This window comes from Amia ocellicauda, chromosome 13 (genome assembly GCF_036373705.1).
Source record: "Amia ocellicauda isolate fAmiCal2 chromosome 13, fAmiCal2.hap1, whole genome shotgun sequence".
NCBI lineage: Eukaryota > Metazoa > Chordata > Actinopteri > Amiiformes > Amiidae > Amia > Amia ocellicauda.
In genome coordinates, this window is record NC_089862.1 from 24575672 (window position 1) to 24594787 (window position 19116).

The 19116-nt window shown below is 36.7% G+C and overlaps 1 protein-coding gene across 2 annotated transcripts in view; it reads left to right on the forward strand.

Annotated features, from left to right (window-relative positions):
* mllt3 (MLLT3 super elongation complex subunit) overlaps positions 1 to 18561 on the forward strand; it is a 71472-nt gene extending 52911 nt beyond the window's left edge. Inside the window, exons 8-14 of one of the 2 annotated variants that reach the window (XM_066720255.1) lie at positions 7715 to 7793; positions 8854 to 8907; positions 9464 to 9602; positions 13115 to 13214; positions 13674 to 13745; positions 14300 to 14371; positions 16920 to 18561. In XM_066720255.1, the coding sequence (XP_066576352.1) occupies positions 7715 to 7793; positions 8854 to 8907; positions 9464 to 9602; positions 13115 to 13214; positions 13674 to 13745; positions 14300 to 14371; positions 16920 to 17051 (648 nt within the window). In that variant the 3' untranslated portion in view covers positions 17052 to 18561. The remainder of the gene's footprint in view (positions 1 to 7714; positions 7794 to 8853; positions 8908 to 9463; positions 9603 to 13114; positions 13215 to 13673; positions 13746 to 14299; positions 14372 to 16919) is intronic. The other variant, XM_066720256.1, reaches the window with a different exon arrangement.
* The last annotated feature ends 555 nt before the right edge of the window (positions 18562 to 19116 follow it).

Here is a 19116-nt window from a genome sequence, read left to right on the forward strand (position 1 = left end):
CTCACTATAATTGTCCTGTGGTCTTTACAGTCAACTTCTATAGGTATATGTTGCATAACCTGGAGTTTAGCAGTCATGCTATGGGTGGGAAATAATTATGCCCATTTAGAAAGCTAAATGAGGGTTTTTATTTAGTGCTTAAGTAGGTTTCAAGCTTTACAAATGTATGTGCGTAAATTCATGTGTATACTTTTCTATTTATTAAAGATGTTTGTGAGATACCAATATTTACAAATGAGTTCCAAATTCTGCATTAACTTCAAAATTAATGGGTTTGTATTCTGTGAAGCTGATGTGTTGGTTTTTTATATATTTTTAATTAAAAAGTGTTTTCCACCCTGAACCTTCTGGGGCTTTAAAAGGTTAAAGCCATCATTCAAGAAACATTGTGTATCTGTAATTTTTGGTTTGTTTCTGAGCCCTATAGCTATGTAAGATAGATTAAATGCTGCTCCGCATACTGCCAACTGCACACTTTAAATTGTGCAACCTCTCAGTACAACTTTCTCTCAATATGCTCATGCCTGTATAATAAATATAAACCTATGTAAATGTGGATAAGGCCAAGTAACTGGCTGCTGATATTTGTCAGCTCAGTTTTGTGATTATTCTGTTGTGGTTTGGTGTACCATCTCAATGTTAATGCAAGTGCTCTGAGGCTTAAGATTCAGAGTAAGGTTGTCTTGTGGACAGAAGTTTAACAAACTTTTTGCTGAAATCCTAAACTAAATTAAAATGAGGCCAAATTGTTTTTTTTGTTTTTGGTTTTTTACATTAGTGTAAACATCAAATACATACAAGAGCCCTCCCCCGCCCATCTACAGTTCAAGGCCTAAATAGTTTATACTCGTGGAAGATGAGAAATGATCATGTCACGTGTTCCCGTCTTCCAGTTGACCGATGGAAAGCTCTACTACGTTTCTTCTGAGTAATGGAAATGGGAGTGATCTTTTATTCTTAATAAATCATGTTAACCCCCTGCCCTCCAACTTGGATGAAGTTGGTTACTAAAATAAGATGGTCCATTCTCAACTCGTGACAACGTATACCAAAAGAATGTGGTCCTAAATTTATAAGCAACCTTTTTTTTGGGTTTTAAATCTGAATTTCCAGCTTGATGAATTATGAACAAATGTAACCGCAATATCATTTTCCAAAGCTTTATGCATAGATCACTGAGGACATTTTTAAATCCCCAAGGCACAGGCTACTTTTTTTCCCAAACCTCACATGCGGTTCTAATTACCTGAATTCAAAGTAGTGTTCCACACAATGTTAATTAAGTTAGGTCCTGTATCCAAAAGTTCATAAAAGGTAACAAGGGAAGTATATGATTTCAATGCGTTTGGTTAGCAGAACTTACTTTGGCACTAAGGCAACAGATAAAGCATCCTTTGCCCACAGCCAAAGAAAACATTTTGCAGATTTTGAGACTCACTGTGATTTATTGTTGCCACATGCATTTCTTTCCATCTACCAGCTAGATGCAATGAGCAAAAACATTGTTGCACTGAACAATTAGGAAATAACTCTTATATCATTTATAATGGAATTTAGCGCAACAGCTGGAAGCTAAATGATTGCATTCTCTCAAAGGTTGTGATCTTCCCTAGAATATTAAATGTCTGTTTGAGACGGGATGTATAAAGCCGTGACATGGCTCTACATTTCTGATTTTGAAGACTCGCTGACCTTCAGTCCAGCAATTAAGGCATTCTCTGGTCTTCGTGGGGGGTACAACATTTTTCAAGGTCAGGAAGATGAAAAATAAAATCAAAATTTTAGTTACTGGAACCATTTTTGTTTTGTTTTTTGAGTAACCTTAAAATGTGTGTTTATTCATTTTCCTTCACTTGGTGTGTGTATATATAATAATATACATACACACACATTGTCTATCTCTACGAGCAGCATGTTCCGTTACACACGCATGCATGCAGTCATGCATACGTGTATAATTGCATTTGTGCTGCTCAGTTGAAGAGAATTTCTGCCCCGTTAAAACTCTCCTTCCCTGTAGTATTCCCTGCCAACTTGCTTCCTAATCAGTCTCTTACACTTATACTTTTGCAATTCTTGGGGAAAATGACAGGATTTAATAATGGAACATGTTAATAGCTACATTTTCTTTTCCTAGGTGGGGGTATATTATGTCACATATATGGAAAATACAACAATTTTCAAAAGACAGTTTTGCTTTATTTCCTATGTAAGCAATTTTGTTCTGTTTTAAAATCACAGTTCTGAAGATGAACTCATTCTATTGTATTCCTTAGTCTGTCTGCGACAATATTTTGTCAGCCACCCTTGGGGAGCTTATGAGAGGAATGTTACATTTGATGCCCTATTCAATATCGATGCTTGGAAGCCCAATTTAATTTTCCTGTTAGCAGGAAAGCCTCAAAGCTGATTAATGGATTTTCTTGAATCACTCAGTGGGGAGGAAAGGAACAGCTACTAACCACTTCTTTCTCGATCTGGTAGATTATGAGGATTTTTTTTTTTGCTGTTTTCTGTTGTAGTTTTCCGTTTTCTTCTTCCTATGAGACTATTTTTATTAAAGTGCTTATTTTTAACTACAGCTTGTAGTTGTTTCAACAGGACCATTAACATTGGGCACAAAAGGTGAACCGGTAATAAGTTTCAAAATATCTTTTCACAATTATGGGAAATATTGGAGTCTTAACTAGTTACACCAGTTCTGTAGGTTTTTGCTTAATTGAGAAGGGAATAAGTGCAAGCATGCAGCCATAATTAACCACCGTGACCAATGGCTCATTGAAACAATTAGGTGGAAAGTAATTGTGTAAACTCCTGAGAGAAGTATGTATTGACCTTCAATTTTTCATTTTTATAGTGAAAAATGAAAGCCTGATATAAACCACAGCTGTAAAATTCAACTTTATTGTACCATCTAGTAAGGTAATATGAAAGATTTCGTTAGCAGTAACAGGAGGGAAACATCCACAATTTCAACATTCTGACTCACTTTTTATATTCAGACTTGGATAAGGGTACTGCTTGGTTCTATTCTCCACTTCCTATGGTTGCAGACGATAAGAATTGTCTATAATTCCGATTTTAAAACTGTGATCAATTAGCCATGTGTCTCTTGCCTTACGATCAGCAGAACCCAATTGCAGAAAATGATCAGATGGGAGAAACACTATCATACCGCTTTGTGTTTCTGTCTAAGGGCCTGGTTAAAGCTTAAAGATATTTGCCTTTGGGTAGACCCTGATCCATGAGAACCACAGTGCCTTCTGGTTTTTGTTTTATCCAAATAGTTAACTGCATAATTGAGCCAATTGTCTGGCTTAGTCACAATTTGCATGTGTTCAAGGTATCCAGTGATTATTTCAAGAGACCTGTAAAACCTGTAGGATTGTGGCTTTCCAGGAACAATACTGGCCACCCCTGCTATAGTATGAAGTGGCTTTTGTCAATACTTTTTTCCTTCCAGTAATGTGCCATTTTATAGTTTAGTGACCACACAGACTATTGCTCAAGCTGTGATGACAGGCATAGATGGACCTTATAAACGTGAATGTAGTTAACACGGTGTCTTTCTGTATTCCCTTGCTATTGGCAATATACTACTGCAGTGTTGCATTTTAAAAATGTGGAAGAGATTAAAAGATAGTTTTAAACCTGCTAAACTTTATGGACATGCATCTTTACTTGGCTTGTTAATTTCTAGAGATGGACGTATAATTTACAACAGGACTTCTGACCATGTGTTTGCTGTCAGCCAGACACCCAGCCAGACAAACGGGCTGTAAATCGCTTGGGGAAAGAAAAAAGAAAAGGGGAAAAAAAACATCAAAGTGCTTTGCATTTCCCCAGGAGCCAGCGGGCTGTTTCTTGCCTGTTTACTACCCTGGTTGTGGTGCTCTTTTAAGCTTTTAGTGTCATCTCCTCTAACCAGGGAGCAGCACATTCCCACAGAAAACTCCACACTACTCATGGTGGGATTCAACTGGGTGGAGGGGAGCATTTCAGAGTCATTGTGGGTATTTAATTGCACCGCATCCCCAAGTAATATTACAAAATATAGTGTCTGTTTCCATTTAAATGTTTAATTTAGACATTAAGTGATATAGGTGGGGAGGACTGAAGAAAAACAAAATAAATTCAAGAGAATCTCGGTTTTTATCTGTTGAAAAGAACACACAAAAGTCACTTCAACGCTTGTATTGCAAAGCCAGGAAATATAGCTTTCCAGCTTGTATTAACTCTGTACAAATATTTTTCAATAACAAATATTAATATAACAAAAAACAAAACAAAAAAAATTGTATATAAATATCCCAGTCAAATTTGTAGTAACCTCAAAGCTGTAGAAGATTTTCTATCAATGGCCTTTCCTGTCCCATTTTAATTCTCCAGTAGCACACTTTATTTAGTTTACAGATTCTTAAGAGAACTGTAAATTATAAGAAATTTGGTATTGTTTAAGTATCACAGCCACTACTACACTGAAAGGTCATCTGAGAAGAATGTAAACAAATTAATTCGGATTAGCTTAATAGTTTCTTGAAGTTTCTCTCTTGGACATTCTCCAGGAAGGATTAACTTTAATAGTTGCTTGCTCCAGCTTTGTGATTGAAGAAACCATTTAGAATTGTACCCATTACTTCAAACACTGCATTGTAAAATCTGTTTTTAAAGTAACAGAAGGACACAGCATGCTAGAAGTCATCAATTTTGTGGCATTTTTCTACAAGCCTTTTGCAATTACATTTTTGCTACACAGAGGAGAGCTGTTGTCCATGCTCAGTTTTGAGTATAACTTTTCCCATAATTCCACCGTAAACTTGATGGTGTTCACAAGGTGTCACCTACAGTAAATTTAGAAGTTGTGCAACTGCCTTTTGGTGAAGATAGCTCTGGCACATAAATGCATGCTCACACTTGGAATTTGTAAGAAAAAACAAAAACAAAATCTGTTTTCAATTTTAAAGTTATAAAGCAGAATCTAGAAATGGGTGTTTTAACAATGTATTCATTTAATTTAGTTTGATTTATTGTATGTTAATGAACATGACCCATTTATGCAATCAGATATGAGCTGGACCTGCTTAGTGATGGAGTGAAAGTATTCCATTATTAGCGATTTTTATATTTTAATTTGCTGTAAATTAATATAGATTTAAAAACGCGCTGTTTTAAAAGCTTATTACTATAAATTAAAAACTTAAATGGTAAAGTTAAACATTGAAAAAATAAAGGTTTTAAGGATTTTATCAGCCCCAAGAAATACCACCTTGTAAATTGAGGATTAGAGAGACTGCCATTGTAAATCTGGCCTAGAGCATAACGTGACAATTTAGCAAATCCGCAAGCGCTGCTTCTCCTGCATTGTGTGATTGCCATTGATGGGACCCACACCAGGACGACGGCCCTTCCTGTGAAACCGCAGGAGGCAATGTGGGGAGATGGTCCTGCCCGCTTGTAAATCTTTCCAGACCCAGAGCACCGAGAGAAAGGGGGCGGTGGGATTCACGCTCTTAGTAGCTCGCCTCCTGAGGCCAGAAAACAAGGCTAACAGGAAGGAGATGCACAAGTCTTGTAGAAAGTATTTTTGAGTGGAGGTGGATTGTGTCCCTAAGTTCCAGGGCCCTGAAATCTCCATTTATACCCAGTGCAAAAGAGGGAAGAGTAGTCTGAATGAACACTGCTGTCGATAGTAGAGCCCCAGGGGCAGCAGCCTGTAAAAATGTCAGAAATGGCTCTTTAGTGTCAGCAACTGCCTTTAATCTCCTCACTGTTATATTCCTAAATCTAAATCCAACAACCACGTTTGGTTTTAGTCTAACTCGATCTGATTTGATACTGATCTATTTATACAGAGGTTTGTCGTTAATCCCCGTTGTACGAGTGTACGTTGCAATACTTTGCATACATTGAAAAAAAATGTACTGTCATAAAAGCAGTGTGATATGTTTTAAGGTATTTCATTTTGTAGGACATGTTTGCAGGGCCCTGTATAATTGATATCGCACACATCACACAAAACACGGGCCTCTAGTGGTGCAGTTTAACTTAGTGGGCATGTGAAAAAAGTTTGTAGTCTTTTGCAGTTTATAGTGCAGCCTTATACTGTTTAAATCTTATTCTGTTGGATTCTTACTTTTCAAGTTAAAATCATTAATCTTAATTATCAAACCTGATTTTGGAATTCCCTTTAGTACTGTACGAGCATCTACCATTACTTTTTATATATTTTTGGTGTTGTACAAGTATGAAACCATTCTAGTTTTTTGTCTTGTGGATTCACCAGTTTTATTTGTTGTTTTTTAATTCTCACTTCCTTTTAGCTGAGAATAAGTCGCATCCGGCACATATTCCGGGATGTTTTACTTTGTGCACTCGGACAGTACCACGCCAATTGTTTTTAATAGATATAAAATGGTGACAAACTGTCATCTGAGTTCGGGCTACATAGTAAATCTCAAGATTAAACTGCTAATGTTGAGAGATTTGAAATGGCACAGGGGGCTTTCATAGGACACTAAAGGTCTCAATCTAATCTCAATTTTGTAGTTAAAGTAAACATTTAAAGATTTTTATTGATTTATTTTTTTAATACAAATGTCTAGCCCTAGGCACTGAAATTGCCACTAATTTGAAGGGAACAGATGTTGTGAGGGTTTTGTGCATCTCACCATGAAAAGAAAAGGAACCTGGATAAAGCAGAAGACCACATTGTGTGAATTGTACACTCGGGCAGTAAAGAGCTCTAAATCACTGTTCATTAGGAGGGGTGAAGGAGATTTGATTTATAGAGGGAAGCAACTGTTAAGACCATCAAAGCTATCTACATGGAAGAAGGGTTTCAGATAATGGTACAGTTTATGATCCAAGGAAAGTTGTACCTTTCCAGGGACACTTGGCTAAATAGAGTACAGTCATTGTTTGTCACTTCGTCAGCAGCAGCATGATTTAAGTCCTGTGAGGATCTGAGCTCCCAGTGGAGAGTTGAGGCTGTCTAGTTACCATAATGTATTCATAATTCTTCGCAATGGATCGTTCCCTAAATAGAGTCCAATACCAAGGTTTAAATATGAACGAGATTCGAGTTACTTATTTATAAGGCTTCATAGTTAATAACAGAACATTTGCTGGATCGTTCCCTCAGAACTTTTTAAGACCGTGTTAGTGTTATACAGAAATACTATTCTCCTAATACCCGTTTAAAGTGGGGGATTTTCAGGGAGGTTTTGCTCTTACAAGTTTTTGTTACATGAACATTACTCTATTTTTCCACCTTTATTCATAAAACAATCAGTATTGTTTTCTTATCTATCTTTAAATTGTAAAATGACTGGTAAGAGATTAATACTGCCAATTTCGATTTGAAGGATAAGGATTATGGTGGGCTTATTGTGCTTTTGAAGCTGATGTTGTGTTGCACTTCTCTCTGAGTGATTTGCCTCACTTCCGTGCTGTTGATGGTCCTGCTCCTCCAATTAGCCTTTTCAGAAGTGTGCCATCCACTCCATGCAAACTGCTCAGTGTGGTGGAACTTCTCAGCTGGGAACCCCATTCACAATCGCCTTGTTCCCTGGGAATTGCCACATGGAAGACTTTAATGAATGTGGGACCTTTTGAAGTTGAAGTCTGGATAGCTGTGCTCCCTGACACTGGGGTAAAAGCAGCAATGGACTTTCACTAACCGTTTCTTTCTTCCCCCCCTTTCCTTTTGTCACAGTCCGAGCAGCCCAGCCCAGCAAGCTCCAGTTCCAGCTCAAGCTCGAGCTCTGAGTTTGTCCCAACTCAGAAAAGACAAGGTAGTTTTACTTACCCCCTAATGTCAATTATCCTTCAGTGTTTTTCCTTTTTAGTCTTCCTACATATGTAACAACTCTTGAATTTGTATTTGCTTTTCCTTGATAGAAGTTTGATTGGATGACCGTAATTAGGCCTTCCCTTTGACCATTTTATATTCTTCCTGAATTGGACACACAGAGATGTGTACTGAAAATCATCTACAATAGATAATCGTGTAAATTGTTTAGCATCACTCTACTGATAAGAACATTTTACATGCTAATTTCCTAAAAATATGCACTTGCCTTAGATGAGGATATTTGCAGTCATGGTGTCTGATATCGCATCCCCTTCCTGTTACAGATTCAGTATAACATGGTACCAGGAAGCGACTTTCACAAAAACCTGGTCAAAGTTGCTCAGTTTGTGTTCAAAGACATAACACACTGTTATACATGCATTTACAAATACAATGCTTCCATTTCCATTCCATTCAGACCCAGATATTTTCATTATAATAATCATTACAAAGATTAAAGCTCCCCGTATAATTAACACTTAGGGTTTCATAATGGCCTCATTTGAATACAGGCTAATTCACTAGGAAACTATACGCATCCATATTGTACATTTTTGGAAATGATCCAGTGCAACTGATAGTTGTATTTCAAACGGATTAATTCCTTCAATGCACAAATATGTTAATTTAAAAGTTATGCTGGAACTTTGAAAAAAAAAATATAGAATTGGATCTTTTAAGAACACCCATTTAGTCAACATACTTTAATACCCGAGACAGCAATAAGTTGATCACATTTAAAATAAGTAGTTCTATTTGAATGTGTACGTGTTGACTTGATAAGTAAAACTTTTTTCTGTTTGCTACAGTGCTTGGTAAGTGAATTTCATAAAAAGCAGTTCTGTGTTGTCAGCAGCAGCAAACTGCTTGTGCAACATTGCAGTGATAAAGGCATGGAGCACCATTAGTGTTAGTCAACATAACACAGCAGTTTTATAGTAAGTAAGTAAATAAATGAAGTGTTTTTTTGTGTTTTTTATTTTTTTATTTTATAACCACAGTGCCTGACTTCATGTGCAGGAAGGTTGTTGCTGTTCCTGCCACATCTCACACAGGTAGACAATCATGTTATCAGAGTCTGCTCTCTGTAGCATCTAGGTCTGATTTATACTTGTCCTTGTATAAATCATAGTTACCCATCTTGATTAATTAGATAAAATAAGCATTGAAAATTCTATTATGTTTTAAGCTGAGGAACAGAACCACATTGTTTTGGACTGTTTGATTTGATATTTTTCTATCCATTGCGCTGGATCATTTCAATACAGAATTTCCCTGAAATGCATTTTGACTTTGGGTTTTGCTTGATTTTGACTCGGAACAGAAATCATGCATACAGAATGCAGTCTGTCCTGGCATGCCATGCTTGTTAGACTGTTGCACTTGTATTTCACTGTAAATAGGGTTTCATGCTACTGAATTCAGTATTTTCCACTATTACAATATAACCAAAATCAAACTAAAGTCTTTTCTTAGAAATAGACTCATTAGAGCTTCATCTGAAATCCTTAAAATGAGAGTGCTCTTTCTTGGGTAGACCAGCTTGTAAGTCTTGCTTGGTTCAGTTGTCGGGTGTTCTGAAGTAGTAAAGCCTTTTCTCTTTCCTGCCAGTCTTAGGCCCTTTGAGGTCAATAATGCAAGACCTGCACTCTGACGACAATGAAGATGATTCGGAAGAGGAGGAGGATAACGACAATGACTCCGATATGGAGCGGCCAGTACACGCACACCTGACGCACAGACACCGCAGGTCAGGTTGTTTGCACAAGCAGAGGTCCGAGGTCTCGGCCTTGCCTTTTAGGTCTGAGCTCTGCTCTATTGGACTGAATGAAAGACTTGTTTATTTGTAATGTATGTGTAATGTCTTTATAACTAAAACTAAAGTTTATTACAAAATATGACTTTATTTTATGTTTGACCATTTTACGTTTGAAAGAGCCATTCAGTCAAATTAAAGTCTTTTCACTCTTCATGGTGATCATGCATTTAATGGATTTGGTGTAGGTGGGGAATAATCTGAATTTCACATCGTATTCTTTCAAATAATTCTTATACAATTAAAGATTTGAGCTGGAGCATGGAGCGGTGCTGTAGTAGCAGGGGGGCGGATTAATTGGACAGGTTACACTAGGCAGAGCTTTTTTTTCGGCCACTAATTTGACAGTGTTTTTTTGTTCAGCTTTTGTTGGATGTTGGGAGGGATTAGAAAACCTGTACCAAATACCTGGTCTCAAAACTCATCATATTTGTCTAATATTACAGGAATCCAATGTCTGGCATTTAAGTAATTGGGTCCAGGACGAAGCACTGTTTATTTGGGAGAATTTAAACCGATTTCTATCTGAAACCCAATTAATTTATGGCCTGTTAATGATTGTTTGAAAGGGGAGCAACCATTTTAAATTATTAAACTAGCTGAGGACTAGCTGATATCTATCATATCATAAAATAACATCCAAAGCCTGACATGTTTTTAAACCAAGGACTGAGCACAGAAAATTTGTTTTATTTTGTAATGGATCTTACTAAATTAGATATTTAAAGAAAAAGTTTAAGATAGCTGAAGTACTCAAACGCTAATGTAGATTATCCAAAAAACACATGTAGAATCTCAGAAATGAGAAGCCCTGTTCGATGTCCTGCTGTAGTTACAATGTAGATTGTCTAGGTTAATTTCCTAATAAGAATTATGCTTATAGTACTGTAGTTTTTGTTATACTGTTACTGTTTTTGTTGTTTTGCTGTTAGTACAGAAATGTAAGGGATCACATAATTTATCTAGGGAACTTGTGATATTTTCCATCAAATCATTGTAGTGCAGTATTTTCCCTTGTAATGTGAACTCAATGTGTGTAACTCACTAAAAATTTTTACAAATCGTCCATCCAGTTCATTATAATTGTGCCAAACGTATACAGTGCATATAGAAAGTCTACATCCCCTTTCAAATTTTTCACCTTTTGTAGCCTTATAGCCTTAAATTAAAATGCATTAAAATAGTTTAAACCCCATTTATCTATCCTACTCCACAACTAGTAAAAAACATATTCTAGAACTCTGTAGAAATGTAATTAAAAACTTAAATAGCTTGATTAGAGAAATGTCCACCCCTGTTGTAATAGCAGTCCTAAGTTAGCTTAGGTGTAAACAATCACCTTCAAAATCACACTTTAAGTTAAGGGGCCTCCACCTGTGTTAAACTGTGGTGATTTCAACATGATCCAGTTGAACAACTCAAAATAAATTCAGCAGTTCCTTTAGGTTCCCTCTGCTGGGTAGTGCATTTCTATGCAAAGTCTCAACCATGAGCACAAAGGAGCTTTCAAAGTATCTCTGTGGCAAAGTTGATGAAAGGCAAAGATCAGGAGATGGGAATACAAAATATTGAAGGCCTTGAATATCCCTTGGAGTACGGTGAAGACCATTATTAAGAAGTGGAAGGGGTATGGCACCACCAATACGCTGCCAAGATCAGATGACTGAGCAAGAAGGATGGCAACTCGCAAGAGCTACAGGTTTTTATGGCCAAGACTGTTCAGAGTGTGCTTGTGACAAAAAGTGCTCCACAAATCTGGCCTGTATGGTAGGGTGTCAAGAAGGAAGGCATTACTTGAGAAAGCCCACCCAAACACTCAGGAAATTCTGTAGCCATGTGGCAAAACGTTTTGTGGTCTGATGAAACTGAAATTGAACTTTTTGGCCTAAATGAAAGCATTATGTTTGGCACAAACCAACACAACACATCATCCACAGAACACCATCCCTACTGTGAAGCACAGTGGTAGCAGTTTCATTTTATTTGGATGTTTCTCACCAGCAGGGACTAGGGCACTTGTCAGGGTAGAAGTGAAAATGAATGGAGAAAAGTACAGAAAGGTCCATGAGGAAAACCTGCTGTCCTCTGCAAGAAAGCTGAAACAGGGATGGAACTTCATCTTTCAGCAAGACAATGGCCTGAAGCACACAGCCAAAATGACACTGGATTGACTAAGGAACTAAAAGGTAAATGTCCTTGAGTGGCCCAGTCAGAGCCCCGACCTAAATCCAATCATACATTTGTGGCATGACTTGAAGATTTCTGTCCATCAACGATCCCCAAGGAACTTCACAGAGCTTGAATAGGTGTGTACAGAACCATGGTCAAATATTGCCAAATCTAGGTGTGCAACGTGGGTAGATACCCGTCCCTGCAGACCCCGAGCTTTAATTTCTGCCAAATGTGCTTCCACCAAGTATTAACTCTGTGGGGGTGGAAACTTATCCAATGATGATATTTCAGTTTTGTATTTTTTTTTTTTTTTTTTTTTTAACAATAAAAATGTTTTTCCGCTTAACAGAATGAAGTATGGTGTGTAGATAAGTGAGGGGAGAATCATTCTTTAAATGCATGAAACTGAGGCACTGACGCAACAAAATGTGAAAAAACAAGGTGGTGTTGACTTCATATAGGCACTGTATATATCAATAATAAAAGCATGTATGCATATGCATCTGTTGACCTAGATGCATAAAAGTTGTGTAGTGGTTCTTATTTTATAATAGTTTGAGGTCAAATCCAGGTTTCCGGAGCATTTGTATAATTGCCAGATGATTACACAGACCATTTTCCCCCTCAAATTCCAGATCCGTTTTTCAGCTTCTTAAATATTTATACAATCAAACTAAACAGAATATTTTATGGTTTAAAAAATGCTATGTGTGCATGAAATTACTAACATTTATGGTCTTTACTAAGTGTTCAGTAATTCATTGCTGAGTGTAGACAATTCAATCAATCTTCAATAGATTTTTATTTGGTCGCCCTTTGCAAAGTTGCCACAAGGCATTTTACGGATTTAACCGCAATAACATATTGTGAATAATTCAGAATGTAAATGAAAGTGGAGAATATCATCTTATTTCAAGCTGTGTTGTCTAGAAGGGTGTGAGCTTTTGCCATTTTAAAAGATTTCTGTTTAACTATTAAACAAATTAGTACTGTACTTGATCAAAACATGCATGATATGGTGTTCACCTGGATCAGTTTTTACAAGAAACTAGTAGTCTGGTATGAATAACATAGCACTGCAGACCTAAATCTTTAATAAAGACAGAAATGAGACCTGGAAATGCAGCATATTAAAGTGATCCATGTTAAAAATAGGATTCTGAAAGACTGCTCTAGAGGAACACTTTATTTATAAACATAAATTAATCAATATTAAATAAATGCTAGATTAGGTTACATTAGGCCTGACTTCCCTATCCGTGTGTGTTTTGCAGGGTAAGTTTGAGTGATGGCAGCGACAGTGACAATAGTTCTGCCTCTTCACCACCCCCCTGCAGTGATCCCCCCCCTTTACTGAAGACTAGCAATAACCAGGTGAGGCAGCGAGCAAATGGCTCCACTTTCTTGATCTGCTCTCTCTACCGCCCCCTTCACAGGTGGGGGCTTGTGTGTGTTGTGGGTTTAGCTCCTTCGACAATGCTTCAGCATTAAAGATGACGGGCAATATAATCAATTACTACAGCATAAGCAGAGACGGGGGGAAAAACAAAACATTCTTATGTGTAACAAATGTTCCAGTTGGTTTTTGTTTCCGATTATTCTGACATCTCTCCATATGCAATTGAATACAGCTGCACATCACAAGTAATTATATGTTAGGCACAGCTTCAAGATAATGACAGTTTGGGGTATTTGATAAGTTTAGAAATTGCTCAGAGACGCACACTTTATATGTAAAAATAGTTTTCTATGAAGTAATTATTGTTATGAGAGCATGTCAGTTTGCATACATTGTTGTTAAAGTTGATTACTCCATTGAGTTCTCTCTTATAGATTCTAGAAGTGAAAAGCCCAATTAAGCAAACAAAGACAGAAAAAAATATTAAAAACGGGGACTGTGACAAGGTAAGCAGATTTTTCATCAGCTATAAAAGTATTGTTTAAAATGTATATTATAAAGTAACAGTGGATTGTAAGAGTGTCCCTAAGTTCTGGAACAGATTGTGTTTAGAGATATATTGTAATTCAGTGCTGTGAGCTGCCTGGTCTTACATTCCCATACAGTTTTCTCCAAGCTGAATCTATTTGTAACAAACTCTAAATATATATTTAATAAGTATGATTCAATCAATCCTAGTTAAACTAAATTTAAGATTGTCAAGTGAAGGCTGTGAATACATGAGTTTTTATGCAAGCCTTTTCTAGAGATTTAATGGAATGAATACCTATAATTGGTCTACAAATTGATACAATCCACAGGTTTTATGCTTTTTCAATGTATATTCATGGGACAGGCAGGAGTCCTCTCTTGCTTTAGTGGATGTGCTTCACCTCCTAGTTTTTTTTTTTTTTACACAAGTCAACCTTTAATTGGTCAAAAAGCATACTAACCAGTCATTCTTTATCCTTATAATTCTGAATCTAACTGGTAGTCTTATGTCACTGGTGTGGTTTCATAGGCCTATCTTGATGAGTTGGTTGAACTACACAGAAGACTGATGACCCTGAGGGAAAGGCATATACTGCAACAGGTAAGAACCACATTTCAACCACATAAACGTTTTCAGGGATCACAAATGATACAGCATTATTTGTAAGCATTGCATTGTGATATATGTTTCTTTGTTTCCAATGCAAGTCTGTTTTTTAAACTGCCAATGTAGTCTGGAGAAACAAACCACTGACCACAGTGCCATGGTGTTGGCAACGTGCAAAGTCAGTTCAAGTCTGTGAATAAGGTTACCTCATTTTCTCCATGCTACTAGCCATTGTTACAATATTACTTACATTTAAACTGGAAAAAATCTGCAAAACCTCTTGAAAAGCACAAAACTAAAAGTAAAGCTACCATCCAACATGGGTCTTTTGCTTACTGGTGTATATATAGGTGAATCTTCTTCAATGACCTATATGTTTGGTATCCAGTGTACATCTTCCCCTCTTGGACGTTCATAGCATGTTTTTTTTACATCTGCTTAGTCTTGTACAAATGGAAGGTATAAAATTAAAAACAAACTGTTAAACTTCTCATTGGAGGGAGGGCAAAAAAGTGCCGTGATTAAAGGAGGAGACCTTTTTGGAAGTATGATGACTGAAGAATCAGTCTTCCTCCAGGCAACTTAGTTATTGAGAGTTAGCCAAGACCTGCCTGTTCCTGCAGTACTTCAATAGCTTAAATAAATGCATCACTAGAAATGAGGCTAATCCACTGGACATTTTCTTTTTTTTTTTTTTTTTTTTTACTAACTCCAGATACACAGCTTGCTTCACCTTATTGTGTGTCTGTGTGCCCTGTCATTTTCAAGCACACTTTACAAATGCTTTGGAACCGTTTAAACTCAAATAGAGTTAAGCACAAATATTGAATTAAGGAGGAATATATGCAATCTTAGGGCTAGATAAAGGATTCAAGAAACCACTCCACAAACAACTTTAAGTACTCAATTGAAGATGAAGATTCTTATTTTATGTCCTAGATTTTCCCTTTTAGTAAAAGCTAAAGAATTTTGGGAATGAATCGCATGTGCAATGAATTGAGACCCGAAATTGAGGGGGGGGGGGAGAAACTTGACTCTTCTGTGTTTGACAGGAGCATTAGTATTATATTTCCAGTGTCAAAACTAGCTGGATGTCACCATAGACAATGTGTACGTAATAAGAACTTAAAGAACCAACAAAAAGCACACGCGAAGTATGCTAGTATTCCTTGTGCATTTCATTCTCTGGGCGATGAAGGATGAAAACCATTGATGTTAGATTTTTCTTTTTCTTATTAAAATACCACAAATTGGAAAATTTTGCTTATGTCATTGAGAAGTCTTTTTGTAAATTGTTTGCCATGAAAAGGTTTTATTTTTAATGTTTTATTAAATGTGAAGGAAAGCTGGGTGGTAATTACCTCCTATGTAAATAAAACACAAATTAGTGGCATAAAAAAAATACAGGCATGTTAATTTCTGGTTGATATATTAAGCATGTCCATGTGATAAATATATTTAGATGCAAACTCTGGGTAGCATGGAATATTAACATGTGTTATCAAACCATCTGAATTATATCTGGGATGTCATGATACCCACAGGGGTTTTCAAAGTTTCTTGGCCAAATTTCAGGATTTATAAAAATGCTTTCCACATGGGCTCTTGTTTTGTAGTGTTAAAAAAACAGGTCAGGTTGCGTACCATCACTGTGAAGCAGCTTCATCAACACAGACATTGTGGAGTCCTGGTAATCATTGATATGTTTTGTATGAATATGAACAAAAGAATAACTATTAGCAGCCATTCACTTTCAACAGCAAATCTTGAGACATACTTTTAAAATACATAATTTAGAAAAAATACCTCTTCCAAATTTTATAATGAGTTTTATATTGTAATGCCATTTCTAGCATAATGGTCATCTTTCATTTCATTTTAGAGCCCTATCTCTTTGTATCAATGTGCAGTGTTTTGCATGCTTGATACAAAAATAGGTTTTAGCCTTTTTATGAAAGGTATAGGATGTGCCTCACAATTAGTTACACAAAACCAATTTTTAACAAATTGACACCACCCCAGTGTCAGTGGTTCAGTGTCTGAATTGTTTTGTACAGTGGTGCTACATCATGTATTTTTTCTTCTGTAATGATATGGTAATGTCTGCTTCCATCTTGAAAGGGACTAAGTTTAATATGCATCTCTACATATGTGCATTTCACTGTACAATGTAGTTGAGATATTTTACAATGAAATGTAAAGGCTTCTTACTTTGGACTCTGTGGTGCATTCCTTTTCAGAATACAAAATATTCCTTCAATGGAGAAGAGCCATAGTAGATATAGTAGTTTTTATTAGCTTTGCTTTCAAAAAATCTCTGGTAGGATTCCCCAAAGCAATCATGTTTCATATTACCTGGAACACATTTATGAACCTCTGTATTTTAGGTTTGGTTGAGCTATTGGCACTGCATAATTTTATGTACATGCAGGCACACATGAATGTAGGTGAACTAGTTTTGTTTTGTTTTGTTTTCAGCAGTTACCCATTTGAGAGTATATCTATATATTATAAAATATGTACTTTTCCTTTCCTGTTGCAGATTGTCAACCTTATCGAAGAAACTGGACACTTTCACATTACAAACACTACATTTGACTTTGACCTTTGCTCTTTGGACAAAACCACAGTGCGCAAGCTTCAGAGTTATCTGGAGACCTCTGGGACATCTTGAGATCTATAGCAGCTGGCTGCGATGAGAGAGAAAATTTAAAAACGAGAGACCTACAAACGTTTACTTGAAATTATGCAGTGATGCAACCAATCTGCCTAGTCCCAAGAATACTGCTCTTCACAGCTTTATTTTCGAGAAGCAGATGCATCTCTTGGTCCAAGAGCTGTAGACAGTGAAAATGAAAAGCACTGCGAGACCCCAAGATTCCTTTACACCCAGAGCTAGTTCTGGTTGTGCTCACCTGGAAAGCCTTGAAACAAAAACAAAAGACAAACAAAAAACAAAACAAAAAAAAAACACTTGCTCTTAATGAATGTGTATATTGTTATCATATGTCTGTGTGATATTCTGTTCTTTGTGATGAATGCATGTTTAACACTGCCTTACTACTTTATTGGTCTATTTATTGAGTTTCAGGTATCAGACATTGTTTAGTGAAGAGCACTACAACATTTACAAGCACTCCAGAAGCAGAACTGTATAAGGGTCTGCGCTAGGAAAAGAAATTCACTACCAGGTAACATGTGCCAGGTAACATGTGTCTGAGGGGAAGTTTTATTATTCTCAATGTGAAAGGAATCGAGAATATTTGTACTGTATAATGGAAAATATATACCATAATGGAGACAACTACAAACAGTAGTTTTTTCCACCGATATCTTTTACATCAGTCATGGAACACTTTTCTATGTGGCATCATGATCATTCATATATTTGAATTGACAACAATCAATATTGTTGAAATTCAGATGCCTTTGGTTTTTTTTTTTTTTTTGTAATAAAATGATAACCCTGAAAGGAGTAAATTACATTTTTTTTTTGGTTTGCCATTCCTGGAATAAATGGTGAATGTCTGAATCAAATATTAACAAAGACAGGCTGTGAAGGAAGATGAATTTCGTATGTGCACTAGCTTCCAATGGACAACATTGGTGCCGCTTCAACTGGTGACGTTTGTGTAGATGCAACAGAAACGGTCAGAGTTCTCCACAACCCTGGGATTGCTCAGTGTCCATGTCTGTGCTGAGACGAATCGAAGGACGAGCCTGGCTGATGCTGAAAAAGCAACCAATATGTCTTGGGACTGGTAGGATGATTAATCAATTCTTACAAGTGTAAGAAATGTTGTTGAAAAGTATTTTCTTCTGTTTATTTTATTTATTTTGAGGGGACCTCTCTTGCCAAAATTCAGTTGTGTATTTGTTTGCTCTGCACGGAGAGAACCTCCACTGCAGTCTTTTGTTGTGGCAAAATCTGTTTTATTGTGTATGAATTTGAATCTTTTGGGGTTGAGGAACCAAGCCTACTGATCAGGAACTCAAATCCCATGAGTTAGTTGAAGGAGAAAAATACAAATGAGTTTTAGCACCAATGTTATTGGATTGTTAAAATCAAAAGCAGTTTGTGTCTTCCCCCCATCGCTTATTATTATAATGATAAAAACAGGTCATTTTGTTGTGGGTTAGAGGTCCAGATCTTGTGAAATAAAGTTAATTGGGGAAAAATGAAATATTGGCACTGCTTTTAATTTGTAATATGAAACAACCTATAAATGTTATCTTTTTATACCTGGAAAGCTTTGTCCTGCATCCATGAAGAGGACTAATTTTCTGGGATCCAGATCTAAATCGGCACGTGCAACACACATACATTGTCATAAGTATGCTTGTTTTTGTTTTTCCTCCACCCAACGCTTCCTGCATGATCGTTCATGTATGAGAAATGGCAACGTCACCGATGGCAGTCTTGCTACTGGATTGGTTTGTGTTTGCTTGCCTTGGTTCTGTTCTTAGACCTTTTAAGTGTAGTCCAGTTCTGCTCAGGTAAGAGATCTGTATTTATCGCCTTACGCTGCAGCCAGTTTTGCAACCCCAGCACGTCCAGGACCTGCTTCACTGTGTGGTTGGTGATAATAAAAGAGGGGGAGTGCGGTGTCTCAAAACTGCTGCATATCTCAAAGAATGTCTGAAAGGAGGCTAGAAATGCTCTGCTGATGTACTACCTGAGACCAGTGACTGCAGTTTCTAAAGAGCTTTTTCAAAAGTGCTAGAACCGAATTTGCCAC